The 19,986-nt window shown below is 46.0% G+C and overlaps 1 protein-coding gene across 3 annotated transcripts in view; it reads right to left on the bottom strand.

Annotated features, from left to right (window-relative positions):
- Positions 1-19,986, bottom strand: part of focad (focadhesin) — a 39,075-nt gene that overhangs the window by 10,087 nt on the left and 9,002 nt on the right. For all 3 annotated transcript variants that reach the window (XM_034556583.1, XM_034556582.1, XM_034556584.1), the window contains exons 6-23: positions 17,018-17,119; positions 16,521-16,740; positions 15,507-15,716; positions 15,346-15,433; positions 14,280-14,473; positions 13,177-13,437; positions 6,602-6,706; positions 6,376-6,477; positions 6,162-6,289; positions 5,888-6,014; positions 5,656-5,790; positions 5,302-5,352; positions 4,463-4,546; positions 3,380-3,521; positions 3,039-3,227; positions 2,553-2,674; positions 2,365-2,457; positions 129-217 (exon numbers count right to left, since the gene is read on the bottom strand). In XM_034556583.1, coding sequence (XP_034412474.1) covers positions 129-217; positions 2,365-2,457; positions 2,553-2,674; positions 3,039-3,227; positions 3,380-3,521; positions 4,463-4,546; positions 5,302-5,352; positions 5,656-5,790; positions 5,888-6,014; positions 6,162-6,289; positions 6,376-6,477; positions 6,602-6,706; positions 13,177-13,437; positions 14,280-14,473; positions 15,346-15,433; positions 15,507-15,716; positions 16,521-16,740; positions 17,018-17,119 — 2,442 coding nt within the window. The remainder of the gene's footprint in view (positions 1-128; positions 218-2,364; positions 2,458-2,552; positions 2,675-3,038; positions 3,228-3,379; positions 3,522-4,462; positions 4,547-5,301; positions 5,353-5,655; positions 5,791-5,887; positions 6,015-6,161; positions 6,290-6,375; positions 6,478-6,601; positions 6,707-13,176; positions 13,438-14,279; positions 14,474-15,345; positions 15,434-15,506; positions 15,717-16,520; positions 16,741-17,017; positions 17,120-19,986) is intronic.

The raw sequence follows: 19,986 nt of genomic DNA, 5'->3' as shown, positions 1-19,986 counted from the left end.
ATTTTCATTCTCTCTCATTTTGATACGATAATAAAGCTGAAGCCCCTTTAGTAAGTAAACGGTAGTAGCGTGTGTGTGTGTGTGTGTGTGTGTGTGTGTGTGTGTGTGTGTGTGTGTGTGTGACTCACCACAGCCAGGCACAGTGCTGTTTGTACTGGAGCTCCTGTGGCTCCTCTTTGCCTTGTTTCTGCTGCATCTCCAAATCAGCACGGCGACCCTGAAGACAGACACAAAAAACAACCATGTTTCATTGGACCATGCAATATTAAAGCTTCACAGTTATAGATATACAGATATAAGAATGTAACAACTATTCAGAAGTAGCAGTCGGACACGGATGAACTAGAGGACCCAAATAATCTGGTAGACCTATGATTTGAAGCAAGTAACCTATTCTACAAGATTACAAATTAACACTATAAACTGTTTTTTAAATTAGAAAGAATTGTGTCGGCTGTAGCTCATGGGGAGAGTGGTCGTCCCGTAACCACAAGGTCTCCGGTTCCATCCCCGCTCTCCCCATAGTTCACGTTGAAGTGTCCTTGAGCAAGGCACTGAACCCCCAGTTGCTCAATAAAAGTGTACATTTCTTTCTATATAAATATAATACTAATACAATTTCGAACCTTATCTTATTTTACTATTTCATTTATTATCTGATCATGTTATAATAGAGTTTGATCTAAGACTTAGGACAACGTTAATCATAGAGTTTTCAACTCGTTCCTGTTTTATTTTGAAGTCCTTGTCTCTCGTGTCCTCTGTTTCTCTGTACTTCCTGTCCCTGTGATTGTCTGCCCTGTCCCTGATTGTTTCCTCCTGTGTCCAATCACCTGCACCAGCCCTGTGTATTTAAGTCCTGTTCGTTCCCCTTTGTCGGTTCGTCTGGTCTAGATCATTGAAGATCATGTGTGTGAGCCTGTTTTGTTTGTTTTGAATCCTGTTGAGCAATGAAGTTGTCTTTTCCAGTGTTGACGGCGTTTGGGTCCAGTGTCCTGCAGCTGCACATAACACTCGTGGCCCAGGACTTTATGGTGAATGTGGTATGCGTCTATATCCAATAAATGTGACATCCTGATTTTGGCCAATTAAAAAAAATAATTAAATCCTCTTTTTTGGGAAATTTGCCAAAGCCAAGCCTCAGAAACAAGGCAGGACATAACTTCTTCCTGGCCAAAACCCACCAATCAGAGGCAGAGAAATATTCATAATAAAATATATATATATCGGGCTGCTCTAATGCTGCAGCTCGTGTACTCACAAAAACTAAGAAGAGAGATCACATGACTCCTGTATTAGCTGCTCTGCACTGGCTCCCTGTAAAATCAAGAATCACATTTAAAATTCTTCTCCTCACCTACAAAGCCTTGATTGGTGATGCACCATCATATCTTAAGGAGCTTGTAGTACCATATTGCCCCACTAGAGAGCTGCGCTCACTAAATGCGGGGCTACTTGTGGTTCCTAGAGTCCTAAAAAGTAGGATGGGAGCCAGAGCCTTCAGTTATCAAGCTCCTCTTTTATGGAACCAGCTTCCACTTTCAGTCCTGGAGGCAGACACAGTCACCTCATTCAAGAATAGACTTAAGACTTTCCTCTTTAATAGTGCTTATAGTTAGGGCTGAATCAGGTTTGCCCTGGTCCAGCCCCTTGATATGCTGCTATAGGCTTATAGGCTGCTGGGGGATGTTTTAGGATACACTGAGCACCTATCTCCTCTTCTCTCTCTCCTTATGGATGAATTTACATCTCTCCATTGCACCTTATTAACTCTGCTTCCTCCCCGGAGTCGTTGTGACTTCACATCTCATAGGGTCCATTGGACCTGGAGGTGTCTGAAGCTGGTCCTGGCTCCTTGCTCCTGTTTCCTGCATCCAGCCTCTGGCCTCCTTCCTCATTGGCCCTGCCTCCTTCTCTGTGCCTCCTGCCTCAAGGATCTGGCCTCATTGGTCTGGCCTCTTTCGCGATGCCCCCCCTCTCTTCTTCCTTCTGTTTCATGGCTTGTGGAGGTCTGGATCGTGGTCCATGCCTACTACTCATTATTCATAATTTCTGTAATATTTATGTAATGTGTTTATGTAACTCTGTTCATCTGGTCACATGACATCTATTGCATCTGTCCATCTGGGGAGAGGGATCCTCCTCTGTTGCTCTCCTGAAGGGTTCTTCACTTTTTTTCCTCTGAAAGGTTTTTTCCTATTGTTTGAGAGTTTTTCCTGATCCGATGTGAGGTCAAAGGTCAGGGATGTTGTATGTCTACAGATTGTAAAGCCCTCTGAGGATAATTTGTAATTTGTTGTTTTGGGCTACACAAGACAAACTGAATTGAAAAATTGAATTGACCCATCAGCAAGAAGCACAGACCTGTAGGACGCCGTGGAAAGCTCGGCTCATGAAACCTCTCCAGGCCTGAGGCAGCAGGAGGGCGCGGTGCCACTCGGACGGCTGAATGTTCACCTGCACATCACAAACAACAAGCAGTCAAGAGCTTTTTGTGTCAGCTTGAAATAGTTCAAACCGAAGAGCAGCGTGAGAGAGTTAGAGAGGAGTACTTCATGAATGAGGGCTGCCAAGGTCTGCTGGTAGCTCCGGCTGCGGCTGACGAGGAAACGATCGATCCGTCTGCCGTCACGGTCCGTCTGCACTGGCAGCTCGTAACAGAGCAGCAGTCCAGCTACACACACAGACACACACAGACACACACACACACGCAAACCTTTATATCTACATAGGGCCAGGTCCTCTTCACGGAGTCTAAAGTAATACATCGGCATGTTTCTACAGAAGGCCACCCTAGCTTGTGAAACTGGAGTAACAGATGCACCCCCGGTGTCTGATCTCTGTTGCTCCTCAAGTAGTGTTATTATGGTATGGATGGCCCCTGAGCGAGGCTAAAGGGTCTTGCACTCTGCGACTCACTTCTCTGTTAAATTCTAATCGGTTCATCCGTGAGTCCAGGTGGATGTAATGAAGCGTTCCTGAGATATTACATCATGTCACATTAAAGCTTCACACAGGTGGGGGATGGATTTGCTCACCTGCTAGTCCCGGCTTCAGCCCAGGCTGCTTGTTTTTCTCATAGGTTTTCAGCATGAAGGGCGGTATCCCGGCCATGGTTTTGCCCTGGTCTGAACGCAGGTTCCCCCCCCTCAGGGCAGAGAAGTACACCCCCCGTGGCATCTGGCTCATCTCCTGCTTTACCAGAGAGGTCAGGAAGAGCTCGAAGGCTGAGAAGAAACAATCTAAATGAGAGTCTGTAGAGAGGTTTGTCCTCCAACATGATCCCTCACTGGCTTTCCACCACAATCACTGTCCATCGTGTTGGTCTGGCCCAGTAGGAAGCGCCATCGCGCCGCCATGAAGCCCCAATGTGATGTACCTGGTAGAACAGGAACGGGGGTGAGTGCCATCAGCTTCACATAAGATGAACCGGGGATGGAGAGGTCCTTCTCTTCTTCGTCCTCCTCCTCCTTCACTGGTTCATCCTCCTCATGGTCAGGGGCCTTTGGAGCTGGTCTGGCCTGCAGAGCAGCAACAACAAGACGCTGTTCACAGAAGTGTAATACCTTCATGGGTAGAGCTATTGGAAGAAAACTGATTAGTAATCTATAGCTGGTCAAATCCTAATCCATAAATGGACCCATATCTAAATGAATACAACCAACAGTTCATAGCAGTGGATCCGAGGGTTCTACAGATGAACTAACCGCTTCACATTTGGTTAGTTTGACAGTTCAAGTCTATTTCAGGTGCATTCAGTTTATTCTTTGGTTACTGATAGATGTCAATCACACAACAAAAAACAAAAATAAAACATGAACCTACTGGTTAAGTGTGATGCCAAGCGATGTAGAAATAATTTAATACTTTATGAGATTTTGGTGGACCAAAGTGGGGCCCCCCTCGCCAAGGTGAATGGAGACGAGTGAAACAATACATTCCTACATACAATACATAGTGTGTGCTGACATGTACCTGAATGCACCGCACGCACGCTCCTGACACCTAGGGTCCCCGCCGCTTGGCCATATCCTCACGCTCTGCCTCAGCCGTATACTCGAGCTCACACTGACATGTATCCTCCTACGTAACATCCTCTGCTCTCACATTTTGTGAGAACCAGGAAGTTCTATTTTGTAAGGGTCTACCTAGAGGCGGAGACTAGAAATCCAAGCTGAAACAACCTTCCTCCCCTCCAAATGCATCATGGTCACATCAAGTGACAGCACTGGAAGCAGGAAGTAGCGGAGCACTGAGGAATGTATTGCTTCAATCGACCACATTCACCATCCACACTGATTGGACGCCCACATAAAAGGTGGGCTAGTTTCCCCTTAAGTTTCCCGTATCATACCACACATAATCATTTGCATTACATACTTAGAAAGAAAATCCGTGAATAGAAGGTTGTGTGTGGGGAAAAACAAAGTGGAATGTAACATTAGAGACTTGAGACTCTTACTGCCTCAGGAAGAAGATTTATTGTGTGGACCGCTTCAGGAAAATCTGCCAAAGCCCTGTAGCCACAGCTGGCCACCTCTGGATCCTGTTACAGCACACACACACACACACACACACACACACACACACACACACACACACACACACACACACACACACACACACACACACACACACACACACACACACACACACACACACACACACACACACACACACACACACACACACACACACACACACACACACACACACACACACACACACACACACACACACACACACACACACACACACACACACACACACACACACACACACACACACACACACACACACACACACACACACACACACACACACACACACACACACACACACACACACACACACACACACTTTGACCTCAGTGCATACAGAGATGACTGAACATTTGTCATATGAGCCGACTGTAGGAACTTAACCACAAGAGACCCATTTTACATGAGACAGTCATTTGATCCAATGTTATTATAAAAATACATATAAGAGCAGCTTTAAGAATGTACTGAATGTTTAGTTCAGCAGCTGCCTGCCCCAACTGCCACACACACATACACACACACACACACCTACCATTTACTTACTAAAGGGGCTTCAGCTTTATTATCGTATCAAAATGAGAGAGAATGAAAAAAAATCATACACATACTGTTAATAGCAACATATACATGTGTTTTTCATCTTTTTGCTAGCGGCTACATTTAGCAATGTATTTAAGGATTTTTCACACACACACACACACACACACACACACACACACACACACACACACACTCACGATCACTTCAGTACACACACCTTGCTGACAGCATAATTCCAGAGGAAGCTGACCACCTCCTCCTTCAGTTTCTGGAAAAACAGAGCATTTGTACAGCAACAGTAACTTCCTAATTTTCAGCTGCAAATTGTTCACGATACGCTCGCTGGTGATGTCATAGCACTCAACAGTGACAGCAAACATGTTTCAGCTCTACTCATTATAGATAGAGTACAACAGCTCTGTTCATGTGCAACGGTAACAAACCTGACCACCTGCTGCCAGTTAATTAGAAATGTTCTACACTTGGTAGCTGGACCTTGGTAAGCAGGCAAACACACACACAGTAAAACCCAGCTCTAGCAGTGCATCAAAAAGAGGCTTTCACGCAGTACCTCGTATTCATCTGACTTGACAGTGAGCTGGGGAACCAGAGCCAGAAGTTCTGCTATGACTTTGACCACCAGTGGGCGCGAGTCACAGCTCAGCTCGGGTCCCAGACTTCTCCACGTTGAGACAATGTCCACTACCTGCAAGACAAGCCTTATTAAGCACCTAGGTTTACTGTACATGCAGCAGACCATGTGTGTGTGTGTGTGTGTGTGTGTGTGTGTGTGTGTGTGTGACCTCAGCCCGGCACAGCTCCCGTAGTCCTTGCAGGGCAAGAGCAGCAGGGGTTGCCATGTCTGGTCTGGTGCACTGGTTCAGAGTAAGAGTGATGGCGGCCAACATGTCACTTCCATGCTGGTAAGGCCTGATACACAATCATAAAACATGATGGAAATTAATAGGTGAAATGTAAATGACCAAAGGAAAAGCATCAGACTTTGAGATAAATCAATCAGACTCTAATGGCATGCCTCAAAGAAAGCACCACTTCCCATCGCCCCCCGTCCCTGACCTCTCTCTGCAGATGTCCCTAAGGCAGGCGGCTCTAGCCAGGATCTGCTCCCACTGGGCGTCCCTCCCCACCACCACCCTGCTGTCCTGCTGGCCCAGCAGACGCTGCAGCTCCGGGTAGATTCGATCCTGACAGCGAGGAACAAAGTCAGCTGTGAGGAGGAGGCGGACAAGAATGCGACAACACGGGAAACGGGATGACCGTCATCACGGACCTGTTTCCTCCAAAGATCGGTCATGAGGCGCATTGCCACCGCTCTCAGCTTGGGGGCGCTGGCCAGCATGTGGAGAGTCTGCAGCACCATGGGGACACAGAGCTGGAAGGTTGAAGCACATGGCGTGTGTCATTGGTTAAGATCAACTGAAATGAGCGGATCATGACTCCTCGGCACTACACATCCAGAACATGAAAGAACAAAACCCTGCAGAGGTGCTCAGTACCTTGTGAGTCCCGAGGTTTGGCAGGCAGCTCAGCACAGCGTGAGCCAGGACCGGATTCTTCTCCTTGCCCAGTTTGAACAATAGAACAGGAATGAGGGAGGGCACCTGCAGACAAACGGTCGGTTTTTATCAAGTGTCTTTCAGGAGGAAATTAGTCCTGACTTTCCAAAAGTTCTCAGATAGACACATTTCTGGTCAAAAGACAAAGTGAACAAGTCAAAACATGATAGAAGAATTAAACATTCGTTTAACAATCCTCCCAGCCCATATCCCCAAAAACTTTGATTGTGAAACATGACAACTAGACCAATTGTCCTCAACGGTTTCTACTTCTAAACCGTCTACCTGTCTCTTGGACCCCATCCCAACGAGGCTGCTTAAAGACGTGTTGCCTTTAATTGGCACCTCTCTGCTGGATATTGTTAATGTGTCTTTGCTAACAGGCCATGTACCACATTCCTTCAAAGTAGCTGTAATTAAACCTCTCTTGAAAAAGCCCACTCTTAATCCAGAGGTGTTGGCTAACTACAGACCGATCTCCAACCTTCTCTTCCTCTCTAAGATCCTTGAGAAAGTAGTCGCAAATCAGTTGTGTGACTTCCTACATCAGAATAGTTTATTTGAGGAGTTTCAGTCAGGATTTAGAAAACACCACAGCACAGAGACAGCACTGGTGAAAATTACTAATGACCTCCTAATGCATCAGATAAAGGACTCATCTCTGTACTGGTCTTGTTAGACCTTAGTGCTGATAAAGGACTCATCTCTGTACTGGTCTTGTTAGACCTTAGTGCTGATGAAGGACTCATCTCTGTACTGGTCTTGTTAGACCTTAGCGCTGATAAAGGACTCATCTCTGTACTGGTCTTGTTAGACCTTAGTGCTGGTAAAGGACTCATCTCCGTACTGGTCTTGTTAGACCTTAGTGATGATAAAGGACTCATCTCTGTACTGGTATTATTAGACCTTAGTGCTGCGTTCGACACCATTGATCATGACATCCTATTACAGAGACTGGATCAGTCGATTGGCATTTCAGGTACCGCACTAAGTTGGTTTAAATCCTATTTATCAGATCGATCTCAATTTGTATTTGTAAACGATGAAGCCTCAATGACCACCAACGTTAATCACGGAGTTCCACAAGGTTCTGTGCTTGGACCAATTTTATTTACTTTATATATGCTTCCTTTGGGCAACATTATAAGGAAACACTCCATAAACATTCATTGCTATGCAGATGATACTCAAATATATCTATCGATCAAACCAGAGGAGACCAACCAGCTCGCTAAAATTCAAGAATGTCTTAAAGACATAAAAACATGGATGACCTACAACTTCCTGATGTTAAACTCAGACAAAACTGAAGTTATTTTACTGGCCCTGAACATCTCAGAGATCAACACCACCATCCGGTCTGCCTACTTCCACCTCCGAAATATCAACCGCCTCCGCCCTTCACTCACACCCAACAGCGCCGCAATCCTGGTCCACTCTCTTGTCACCTCCCGCTTGGATTATTGTAATTCCCTCCTCTTTGGTCTCCCCCACAAACTCCTCCATAAACTCCAACTGGTCCAGAACGCTGCTGCCCGCATCATCACCAAGACCCCTTCCATCTCTCACATCACCCCTGTTCTACGACAACTCCACTGGCTCCCCATCAAACACGGCATTGACTTTAAGATCCTCCTCCATGCATTCAAGGCCATCCACAACCTCGCCCCTCCATATCTGTCTCACCTCCTCCAAATCAACATCCCCACCCGGTCTCTCAGGTCTGCGTCCTCCATCAACCTGACTGTCCCCCCAGCTCGTCTGTCCACCATGGGGTCAAGAGCCTTCAGCCGCTCTGCCCCTCGCCTCTGGAACTCCCTCCCCCCTGACATCAGAAACATTGACTATTCAAAACCCACCTCAAAACCCACCTTTTCAGGCAGGCCTATGCCTGACGTGTTCCCCTCTGGGTTGCTCTGCTGCAGACTGTTCTGCTTTTAACTGTGCTGCTTTTTAAATTGTGTCCGATTTTTAAATATGTTGTACGGCGACCTTGAGTGCCTTGAAAGGCGCCTTATAAAACAAATGTATTATTATTATTATTATTATTATTATCAATTATCTGGTGATGTGGTTTCTGTAGATGGCATTTCCCTGGCATCCAACACCACTGTAAAGAATCTCTAGTTATCTTTGACCGAGACTTGTCCTTTAACTCCACATTAAGCAAATCTCAAGGACTGCATTTTTTCATCTACGTAACATTTCAAAAATCAGGCACATCTTGTCTCAAAAAGATGCAGAAAATGCCAATTTAAAAAAAAATTGTAATCCTCTTTTTTGGGAAATTTGCCAAAGCCAAGCCTCAGAAACAAGGCAGGACATAACTTCTTCCTGGCCAAAACCCACCAATCAGAGGAAGAGAAATATTCATAATAAAATATATATATATATAGGGCTGCTCTAATGCTGCAGCTCGTGTACTCACAAAAACTAAGAAAAGAGATCACATTACTCCTGTATTAGCTGCTCTGCACTGGCTCCCTGTAAAATCAAGAATCACATTTAAAATTCTTCTCCTCACCTACAAAGCCTTGATTGGTGATGCACCATCATATCTTAAGGAGCTTGTAGTACCATATTGCCCCACTAGAGAGCTGCGCTCACTAAATGCGGGGCTACTTGTGGTTCCTAGAGTCCTAAAAAGTAGGATGGGAGCCAGAGCCTTCAGTTATCAAGCTCCTCTTTTATGGAACCAGCTTCCACTTTCAGTCCGGGAGGCAGACACAGTCACCTCATTTAAGAATAGAATTAAGACTTTCCTGTTTAATAGTACTTATAGTTAGGGCTGAATCAGGTTTGCCCTGGTCGAGCCCCTTGATATGCTGCTATAGGCTTATAGGCTGCTGGGGGATGTTTTAGGATACACTGAGCACCTATCTCCTCTTCTCTCTCTCCTTATGGATGAATTTACATCTCTCCATTGCACCTTATTAACTCTGCTTCCTCCCCGGAGTCGTTGTGACTTCACGTCTCATAGGGTCCATTGGACCTGGAGGTGTCTGATGCTGGTGAGCCGGCCTCCCGCGTTGGCCCTGCTGATGCCCCGCCCCCCCTCCTCTCTACCTCCTTCTGTTTCATGGATTGGAGTTCCATTCATACATTGTCATATTCATGTAATGTGTTTATGTAACGCTGTTCATCTGGTCACATGACATCTATTCTTCTGTCCATCCGGGGAGAGGGATCCTCCTCCTGTTGCTCTCCTGAAGGTTTCTTCCCTTTTTCCCTGTGAAAGGTTATTTTTGGGGAGTTTTTCCTGATCCGATGTGAGGTCAAAGGTCAGGGATGTCGTATGTGTACAGATTGTAAAGCCCTCTGAGGATAATTTGTAATTTGTGATATTGGGCTATACAAAATAAACTGAATTGAATTGAATTGAATTGAATTGAAAAGTTGTGGGTTGCGCTGGACCACATCCCTCTTTAATAGCCTCATGAGAAACCCTGAGTGGGTTCTAGATGAAACCCATGGGTTTTTATAAGCACCCTTAGAAGGTGATAAGAATTGGATAGATAGAGGATTCTGGGTGGAACCATTACTCTATAGAAGCGTTCTCTGTAGAACCTGACAGAGGGAGTTCTGGGTAGAACTCTTTGTGTATTATAAAAAGGTTCTAGAAGGAACCAAACTGTGTTCTACTACGTGGACAAGCTGAAGAACACTATATGGTTTTCGTTAGGATTTTTATTTCTCAAGTGTGATTTATGCTTGCTGCATCCGCGAGGGTTGTGAGTGTCCGTACGGCCAAAGTGACATCACAGCATTATTAAACCTGGCTCTGCGGCAGGGTTTTACCTCTCCATGCAAATCCCACATTTCATACGCATTGGTGGTGGTTGGGCAGACCAAATGGAGAACCTTAAGGAACTCTGAATTCCCGATTCTGATGCAGAAGTGTCTTAAAACTTGCATTCTCTCTACTGACCACCAGGGGGCAACTCCTCTGGTTGTATAGAAGTCTATGCTTCATGTGTTAAAGCTGCATTCTCTCTACTGACCACCAGGGGGCGACTCCTCTGGTTGTATAGAAGTCTATGCTTCATGTGTTAAAGCTGCATTCTCTCTACTGACCACCAGGGGGCGACTCCTCTGGTTGTATAGAGGTTTATGCTTCATGTGTTAAAGCTGCATTCTCTCTACTGACCACCAGGGGGCGACTCCTCTGGTTGTATAGAAGTCTATGCTTCATGTGTTAAAGCTGCATTCTCTCTACTGACCACCAGGGGGCGACTCCTCTGGTTGTATAGAGGTTTATGCTTCATGTGTTAAAGCTGCATTCTCTCTACTGACCACCAGGGGGCGACTCCTCTGGTTGTATAGAAGTCTATGCTTCATGTGTTAAAGCTGCATTCTCTCTACTGACCACCAGGGGGCGACTCCTCTGGTTGTATAGAAGTCTATGCTTCATGTGTTAAAGCTGCATTCTCTCTACTGACCACCAGGGGGCGACTCCTCTGGTTGTATAGAAGTCTATGCTTCATGTGTTAAAGCTGCATTCTCTCTCCTGACCACCAGGGGGCGACTCCTCTGGTTGTATAGAAGTCTATATAAATGACTCTACTTCTCTCTTGATTTATTCCCTCAGTAAACATTGTAAACATCTTACATTGTTCTTCAGTACAGCATGATGTTCATTTAGTAAATTATGGTAATTTAGAGTCAAACAGACCATAAAGCAGGGGATGCTTTAGGGCGGGGCTACAAGGTGATTGACAGGTCTCCGTCGCCACCAGAGCCAAGCCTTCCAAAAAGTAGAACCAAGGCGTGAGAGTGTAGGACTAGGCGTACGGAAGTATTTGAGGAAATCCCTCCTAACTATGCTGATATTTAGGAGTCCCGACCTGTTAGGAGTCACTTGGCGATGGGAGCCTAAGATGTGCGATGTTGCAAATGATTGAAGACAATAAGCTTCATAAAAACAGAATAATATGTGAGAGTGAATATGTATGGCCTGCATGTGACGTCCCTGCAGAAACCAGTTGTCCTCTCCACGGTCATGGACGTCTGAGTCCCAGCTCATTTCTATTCAATGGACACAAGTCCGACAGAGGATGAAGGACAGTGCAGGGTTAACGGTCTGTCACTCCCTTTAGTGCGGAGGTCAACCATAGGAACTAGTCACGGTCCTTGGACGCATGTCGTCAACAGCTCTGCAGTGTAACAGCCTTTAATTAACATAAAGCACTTCCTGCTGCCCTGTACCTTGGCCGTAGCATAGCAACCACTTCACCTGCTTGAGAGGAAGAGGGGAGGGGGGCAGAGAAGAAGGAAATGGAGTGTTTCCTTCAAGTTGAATCCCCAAAAGAGCCTAAACCACAAGCTTCATTCAATAAATCAAAATAAAGAATACTGGATGGATCCGTTACTCAGTTGCCACAATGATTGGTTTGGTTTTTGCCCTAATCTCTTGAAACAAAGGCAGACGCAAGATGATGTGATACTGCGAGGAGAGGAAGTCCAATGCATTCTAATATGCCAATAACGTTCCACCAGCGCATCAAACGGCCGGCGCAACTGTCACTCTGGGAGCAATTAAAGCAGCAGGGGAATACTGGGAGGCCTCTAACGAGCCCCAGTAATGAGCAGCCCATAACGCCGTGTGATATTTCACATCATCTTCTGGAGCTAGTGACTCCATTTACAGTCCCAGAGGGCCATGGGGGGAGGCGCTCTGTCACTTTAAACCGCTCTCTTCATGCGACTGCAGACAATCCAGTAGCCAACAAACCTTTTCTGAACATTTACGCTATTGCTTTCCATTTTTACAACCGATTAGGACAATCAAGTTGCAAGAAGACAGCCTGGCTTCATTGAATTGCTGATTACATTTGGGATGTGGTTGGTGATTCTAAGAGGTCTCTCTAAATAGATGCAGAGAGAACCAGCGCTGTGTGGAAACAGGCCTTGATTTCTACTTTCACCTGTTCTCCAGTCAATGCAAACTCTCACGTCCCTTCCATTTAGCTGTTTTTGGACAGTTGATAACAAGACTTCCTGCACAGACATTTCAAAATAAAAGACTTCTAGCGGCACAATGGGCATATTCCGTCCCTTTAATAGTAAGCTTTAACATCTGCAGGTTGTATTATTAACTGTCTTGTTCCAGACAAATGGGAAGAGGTGTTTATTCTATTACTTTGTCTATTTGGGTGTAGATTTCTCCTAAAATCACCACAAATGTGTTAATACCTAATTTGTATATTTAAACATAACGTTGAAAAAATAAAAGGGGAAAGATTCATGGTGAAAACCTTTAACTCTAATATGGTTCAAAAGTGAAATCTGAACCTGACTTTATCCAATGTTCTGGTAATGTATGCAAATTAGCACATCATTAATAAGAAAATGCAAACATTGCATGTTTAAAACATACATTTTGATCAAACTTGCAATACAAAAAATGATTGTAAGTAATCAACTGGGGACGTGTCTCCTTCACTAAAAGAAGGCAGAGCGAGCTTTACTCTTGCCTTGAGGTGAAATGTGAATACTTGAGTTTGGACTGGTTCTACCTGGCAGGGGTCGGCTGAGGCCAGGGCCTGGCTGGCTTTCAGGGCCAGCTGGCACACGTCTTCCCGCCCCGTGATGATGAGGTGGGTCACGATGAGGGCCAGGGAGCCGAGCCGGCTGTGGTTGGACGACAGGGCCGCGCTGACCGACAGCAGCCAGTCGGCTGCGGCCGCCGGGTCGTCTGCCACTTTACGCAGCGACGACAGAGCCGCGCTCAGCTCGCTGTACCAGGAGCTGAGTGGAAGAGCCAACGGTGGGCCCGACTGAGTGGAAGAAGGGAGGGGAAGAAACGTCTATCTGTTACATGCTCAAATATATGAAAAAACAGAGAAATAAATATACTGAGCAACAACTGAAAAAGAAGAAGAATTTCTTCCTCGCTAACTTACTGTGTGTTAGACTGGAAAGAGAATTGCATGTAATCTTTTTCATTGTACAGGTGTTCAGGTCCAGTTGGAATTACCAGCGTCTCCTTTTCAGTCAAAATGGACCTTCAAATTGAACGCTTATCTTTATTGGTATCATTGAAAGGGAGTAAAAACGATCCTTGAGGATCATCAGAAGCGTGCTGATTGGTCAGCTGTGGAGCGTTTGTTTCTTCTTCCGTCTCTCGCTGCATTTCATGTCTTCACTTTTCATGCGATCGAATAAGTTGAACATGATGAGAGGCTGTCTGTAGATGTGAGCATGGGCGCCTAGTCATAGTTCAATGTGGGGGGTGACATCAGTGCCATTTCCTGTAATATGAAGACTTCAATCGCAGCCGATAGAGCTGCTCTGTCCCTATAGAGCTCTGTTTCTATTGCACTGGATATGAAAGTATGGTTTTTTCATTGTGTTCTGTACTTTCAGCAGTGATTGACAGATGACATGTTCTGTTGTTCCTGGGCCTGAACACTCTGCTGTGAAGCTTGCGTAAATGAGAGAGGGCTTCCTGCAGTTTCTCGTAAAAAGAAAAGCCTAAAAACGCAGACTTACAACCACAGCGGATGGAGTTCTATGAGAACACCGCTCATGTACCAGGTATGAAACAGTCGGATAGAACGAGCTCAAATGTTTAGAAAGAGCTTCCTTTACAGGCTGCTTCTCCGCCTGTGACGGTTACCTGTCTGGGTTTCTCCGTCTCTCTGCTGATGCGGAGGAGCAGCCGGTGGGCCAGGTCCTGGTTGAGGCTGTGCGTCCGCCGGTCGGCCAGCGGCTCTGTGAGCTCCGAGCAGGACAGCAGCTGCAGCACAGGAAGAACCAGGACTGGGCTCAACCAGGGCGCCAGCTCGGCCCGCTCAGGGACTAAACTCAGAGCTGTGTGACCGAGAGAGGGAGAGGAGAACAAATCTCCATGAAGGTTAAAGAATCCATACCAGCAAATGAGGTTGTAAAGTGGGAGAGATGGAATTAACAACACAGCAGCAGTGGGGGATTGAACATGCCATCTTGGGAAATTATGTGGCAAGGAAAGAGTATGGTAGTTTTGTAAATCACAAAGTATGAATAAATCACACTTTATTTGCTACAATTCATCCATTTAAATGTAAATGGTTTGTAGGCGATTGTGATTCCTTCATTATTTCCTGGATGGAAAACAAACATGTATTCTGGCACTAATTATGAGATTAATAGAGACAATGTATGAATTATACTATACATTCTGTCATATTCATGTAATGTGTTTATGTAACTCTGTTCATTCTGTACACATGACATCTATTGCATCTGTCCATCCATTTTTGATCTGATACAAAACATGAACCCTTATACGTTGTCATACTGTAGTGAAGCATTCCCAGTCAACCAGTTTAGACTTTAAAGGAATAGATTGAATGTTATGAAGTACTAATCAGTGTATTAACCTCAGTAGCTCCAGTCATCCGTCATTTTACCACGAAGAACACGGAGTGGCTGCTCTGCTGCTGCCTCCATCGGTGTCATGGTGCGACTGGTGATTGAAAAGGTCATGTTTGGTTCACCAGTCACACGATGACACTAGCTGACAGATGGAGGCAGCGGTAGAGCGTGTTCTTCCAGAGTGTCTGGTGGCTTTGAAGACAGCAAGGGAAAGAGGTGAAAGTATTCTGAACATAGTGACATGATCCACTGTAGGTGCTATCCACCGACTATGGAGAAGCACCTGTTACAACTGCACTTTAACCAGATGCATCGAAGGCGGGTTTTACCCAGACTGAGCAGGCTGGTCTGCTGCGCTGCAGGGACCTCTAACAGGAGTATGGCCACGCCCATCAGCAGCTCGTCCAATGGCAGCGCCTGCATGCATAAACGGTGACGGTTAGACGAGCTCCAGATGATGGACTTGTACATAGCCGTGTTGCCGCGTCACCTGTTGGCCGGCAGGCAGCAGCCGCCGCAGCACGCCGAGAAGAGGGCGGCAGTCTGCGTTTAACTCCAGGCAGCGCTGGCAGGCGCACAGCAGCTGCAGAAGCAGCCCGCCTCTCTCGGCCCTCCAGCGCTCCTCGCGGGCCGGGTCGAGACCCTCAAGCAGAGCGTCGGCGAACCCACACAGCTCCAGCACGGCCTCCACGCTGTCCACCTGTCAGCACAGACAGGACCACTGAGGGAAGCCAAACTGACAACGACTTCACAAGAAGATGCTGCACAACGCAGAGATTCACTCTGTCACGCGACATCTGTTTTTTTGGGGGGGGGTATTGTTTTTGTGAGATCAGATCATCTTTCAACTTATTATGGCGGCGCCATAAGTATAAAAATGTCTCTGCTGTATGCCCCCGTGTCTGCTTTTGATACTTCCTCTAAAATCAAATCTCACAGATAGAAATGACTCCATCGTTACTGAGATGATAGTTGATTGATGTTATATTAATGTTCATAATCTACATACAACCTTAAAGGGAGAAGTAATTGTTCATGATTAGCTCATTTTTAGCTATTGAACCTAATGAGTTGTGATTACTTTTAATATACTTCATACATTATTTGTATCTACTTTACATTTTGTTTAACATTACAAGGAGGTGTAAGAACAAGATGTGACTTAAACTTCATTTGAAAAGGGGGCCGACGTGTCTGTGACCAGCTAACACACAGTGGGGCGTCGTTTGAACGCTACGGGCCTCACAGGGATGTGAGTGACAGCTGGCTAACATTAGCCACGCTGCTAGCTAACATTAGCTACGCTACGCTACGCTACTGGTCACACAGGAGGCTGTCAGGAGCAACATCACAGATTGTACTGAAGTGATCAAAGGAGTGTTTTCAACTGCTTGTCATTCGCTGTTCCTTCTTTTCAAAGTCACATGGTCACCCTTTAAATTCAATGCAATATTCAATATGACGCTGACCTCTAATGCTATGTGGCCTAGAATCAGTGAGTCACCTGCATGTGTGGCACCAGCTCACAGAGGCAGCGCAGCAGGCTGTCAGAGACTGGGGAGGTGTGTTCCTGGTCCTGAAGGATGGATCCAGCCCCCGGGTGTCTGGGCACCAGCACCCTGAGGAGTCTGTGCCGAAGGAGGGCGTGCTGGGGTTGCCTCTGAGGCTCACAGTACAGGTACCGCAGGAAGGGGGCCAGCATGGTGACATAGGCTGGTTCACTTCTGCAGATACACAAGTTCCACACCAGGTGTGAAACGGAAACATCCCATGTCAGAAAGCTGAACAGAAAGCTGTGTGTGTGTGTGTGTGTGTGTGTGTGTGTGTGTGTGTGTGTGTGTGTGTGTGTGTCATCTGTCATCGTCGTATTAACAGCTGACGTGGTGAGATGAGTCACGGGATGGGGTGCTCGCCACAGATGGCTTTATAATTCATGCAGCATGGGGGGCGGGGGGGCTGATTGGATGGAGGGTTCAAGGCCTCTGTGGCCGCCGTGCTAACCTGTCAGCAGCCTGCCCGATGAAGTCATCAATCTCCAGCAGCAGAGTGGCCCAGCAGTCCACGCGGTTCTCCAGCGCGGTGATGAATGGGTGAGGGCTGCTCCTGCAAGACAACAGCAGCAGAGTTCACGACGCAGATGTGACGTGCTAGAGGGAGTCACCATTACTATTTGTGCTTTTTCTGTGGTTTGCATGTTGGAGCACAGACTTTACAATGCTGCTTAGTTCTTACTATTTTCCAAAGCATTTGATTTAGTTTCACAATCACTTCCTTTTGTCTGCACAGCCATAGTTGGAATTCATTTCCCGACACCATGAAAACGATGTTCTGCTGGTTCAGCTTCTGGCCCACTGCAGTGACGTAGAGCTGTGCTCCAGGGTGTTCAGGTATGACAAACAGCAGCTGGAGACGGCCATCTCAAAGGCCGTATCTTACACAAGCCTAAACCAAACCATTACATTTATCCCTTACATTTAGCAACGTAAATTACAGATATGACAGACCTTAACTGGAGAATGTGACCCCTGAAAATAGTCAACCAGAGAGAAGCCGTCTCACAAAAGGACCTTCGCACAAATAATAGGGCGACCGTGTGGTTAGCAGGTCCGTCCTTCAATCAGAGGATCTGCGGTCCCCGGCTCTGCTAGCCCATGTCAATGTGTCCTTGAGCAAGACACTTAACCCTGAATTGCTCCCCGCAGCTGTTCTACGGTGTGTGAATGTAAGTCGCTTTGGATAAAAGCGTCAGCTGAAGTAATGTAATGTAAAATAAGACAAAAAGGAACCGTGTAATTCTCAAAACACCTGCAAAGACTGAAATCCACCTTTTTGCACTCAGCTGTATGGGCATGTTTACAACCTCGAGACGCGTAATTCATGGTGCTGTCAGGGTCCATGATCCATTCTCTGTGAAGCTGCCGGCCGTTTCTTCTCCTGACAACCGGCCCAACACTGAAACCGTCTGCAGAGAGAGCTTTAACCCAACATGAGGGTTGAGCCAACCTCAGTGTCTGAAGTCGCATTCGCTCACCGGTGCAGCCAAATCGTTTCTTCTCATATACATCCATCCATACATATACCTTTTGATTTTCATCTCATACTGAGAGGTCCATATTAAATATGCCTTGATCAGCTCCATCTCTCATATTCAAACGATATATTCTGCTTGTAATTGGTAGTAAAATAGCAGTTTAAAGCCTCAAGGTTCTTGGTACCGAGTTCCCCGTCCTCCACCTGTCCCGTCCTGTGAGTGCAAACAGCACACTGCCTCCATTACTCTTGGATTGGCAAACCCATTAAGTCCAGACAAAACACTGGGGTCAAATCCAAGGTGAAGCCCACAGACAGGCCGGAGGTCAACTCAACAGCACTTAACCCACGCCTTCCATCCATCACATATCTAAGTGGAGGAAGGAAGTGACAGAGCATGTCTGTGCATGTGGCAGACTGGAGCGAGGCCCCGACATGGACTTCAGCGCCCCCCTCCTCCTCTACATGCTCTAATCTGTCCGAGCATCTCTGCTCCCCTCCTCGGGTTCCCTGAGTCTGTCTCCTCAACACGGCTCCCATCCATCAGCCTCCCACAGCACTTTCAGCGGCCGCACAAAGGGAGCGGCAGGAAGTGGAGGCAGAGACCCTCCTCCTTTTAGTTCAACTCCAAGTTCACCAGTGAATCAGAGTGCTGGCAGACTGATGGGCCAGGTACGAGCTGGAATGCTCCGCTTCCTGGGGAACGTCCGCCGCTTCCACCGACCTCTGTGGGGAAGTCTGGGTTTGCCTCATTTACCATCGGAAAGCATCACGGCAGGCAAACGTCACCAAAACATCAGCCCTCAGAAATCCCTTTCCTCTTGAAGCTATCTTTAAGAGATACTACATGACATTTTCCTCACAAGGTACCAATAAACCCACTTCTCATCTCTCAACAGTTTGGTGTCTGGCAGCAGTCCAAACATGCACAGCTGAGGCCAGGAAGCTCCACTTCCTTTAGAGAAATAGACTTGTCCTCTAGAAAAGCATGCTGATGTTTCCTCTAGTGTACATTTAGCGTCAGTACCAAGGCACAGGTATCATAGTGGCACTAGTATTACCAAACGTCATCTTTTATTCACTTGAATCACTTTTTATTCAGTGAAATAAGACGAGACATGAGAGACAAGAAGATGAGAATGAAGAACAGAGGCTGAAGACAGGACTGACAGGATCAAAAGAAAAGCTTGTGGGAGTAGAGAAAGTCTGAATGTTAACTCAAATAATACAGAATCCATTTTATTTTGATTAATCCGTTTTCAGAATTCAATGTTAACTGTGGTTGTAGTTATAGTGCTTTATGATCGTTGTTGTTCATGTGAATACTTCCTGTGTAATGAAGTGAGAAAATATAATGTCCCTGAGAGGGATTAGTGATGAAGCACTTCTAAGGTTGAGACATTACAAATGAATGGACACCATGTTGCTGACACACCATGCCATTGGAACAGACAGCATCACATCAAGGTGCATCCGGAGGTAGTCCTACACATCCTACTGGCCGAGAAGAGAGAACTGTAAACTGCCCATCAATACTCCTAGATTTAAGATGATTGTCATTAACAGACATTAAAGATAGCAGAGAGGATCGCCTGCATGCTGGGAAAGTAAAACTCCATGTGGGGCTCGTGAATCTACTAGAATAAAGAATGAATCGGTGGCAGGTAAAGACCGAGTGTAGGGGCATTTCAAAGATCCAGGAAACAGGAGTTTGGTTCAATAAAGATGAAACATGCCAATTCAAGTTAGTCTTTGTTGTTATTTGATAACCGCTAATAATAAAAGGGGAAAGTAAAACTGGATTGATTTTGGGCAGGTATTTGTAGGAAAAAAACAAATAATAATAATTTGAAACCACGAACTCATGAGATACGAGTCAACTTTGGGCAGAACTTCATTTACCATTTACCATTATCAGATATGTATTTGATCTATTTTTG

The sequence above is a fragment of the Cyclopterus lumpus genome, chromosome 18 (genome assembly GCF_009769545.1).
Source record: "Cyclopterus lumpus isolate fCycLum1 chromosome 18, fCycLum1.pri, whole genome shotgun sequence".
NCBI classification, from domain to species: domain Eukaryota; kingdom Metazoa; phylum Chordata; class Actinopteri; order Perciformes; family Cyclopteridae; genus Cyclopterus; species Cyclopterus lumpus.
The sequence above is the reverse complement of the archived record's forward strand: the minus strand, read 5'-3'. Positions and strand labels throughout refer to the sequence as shown.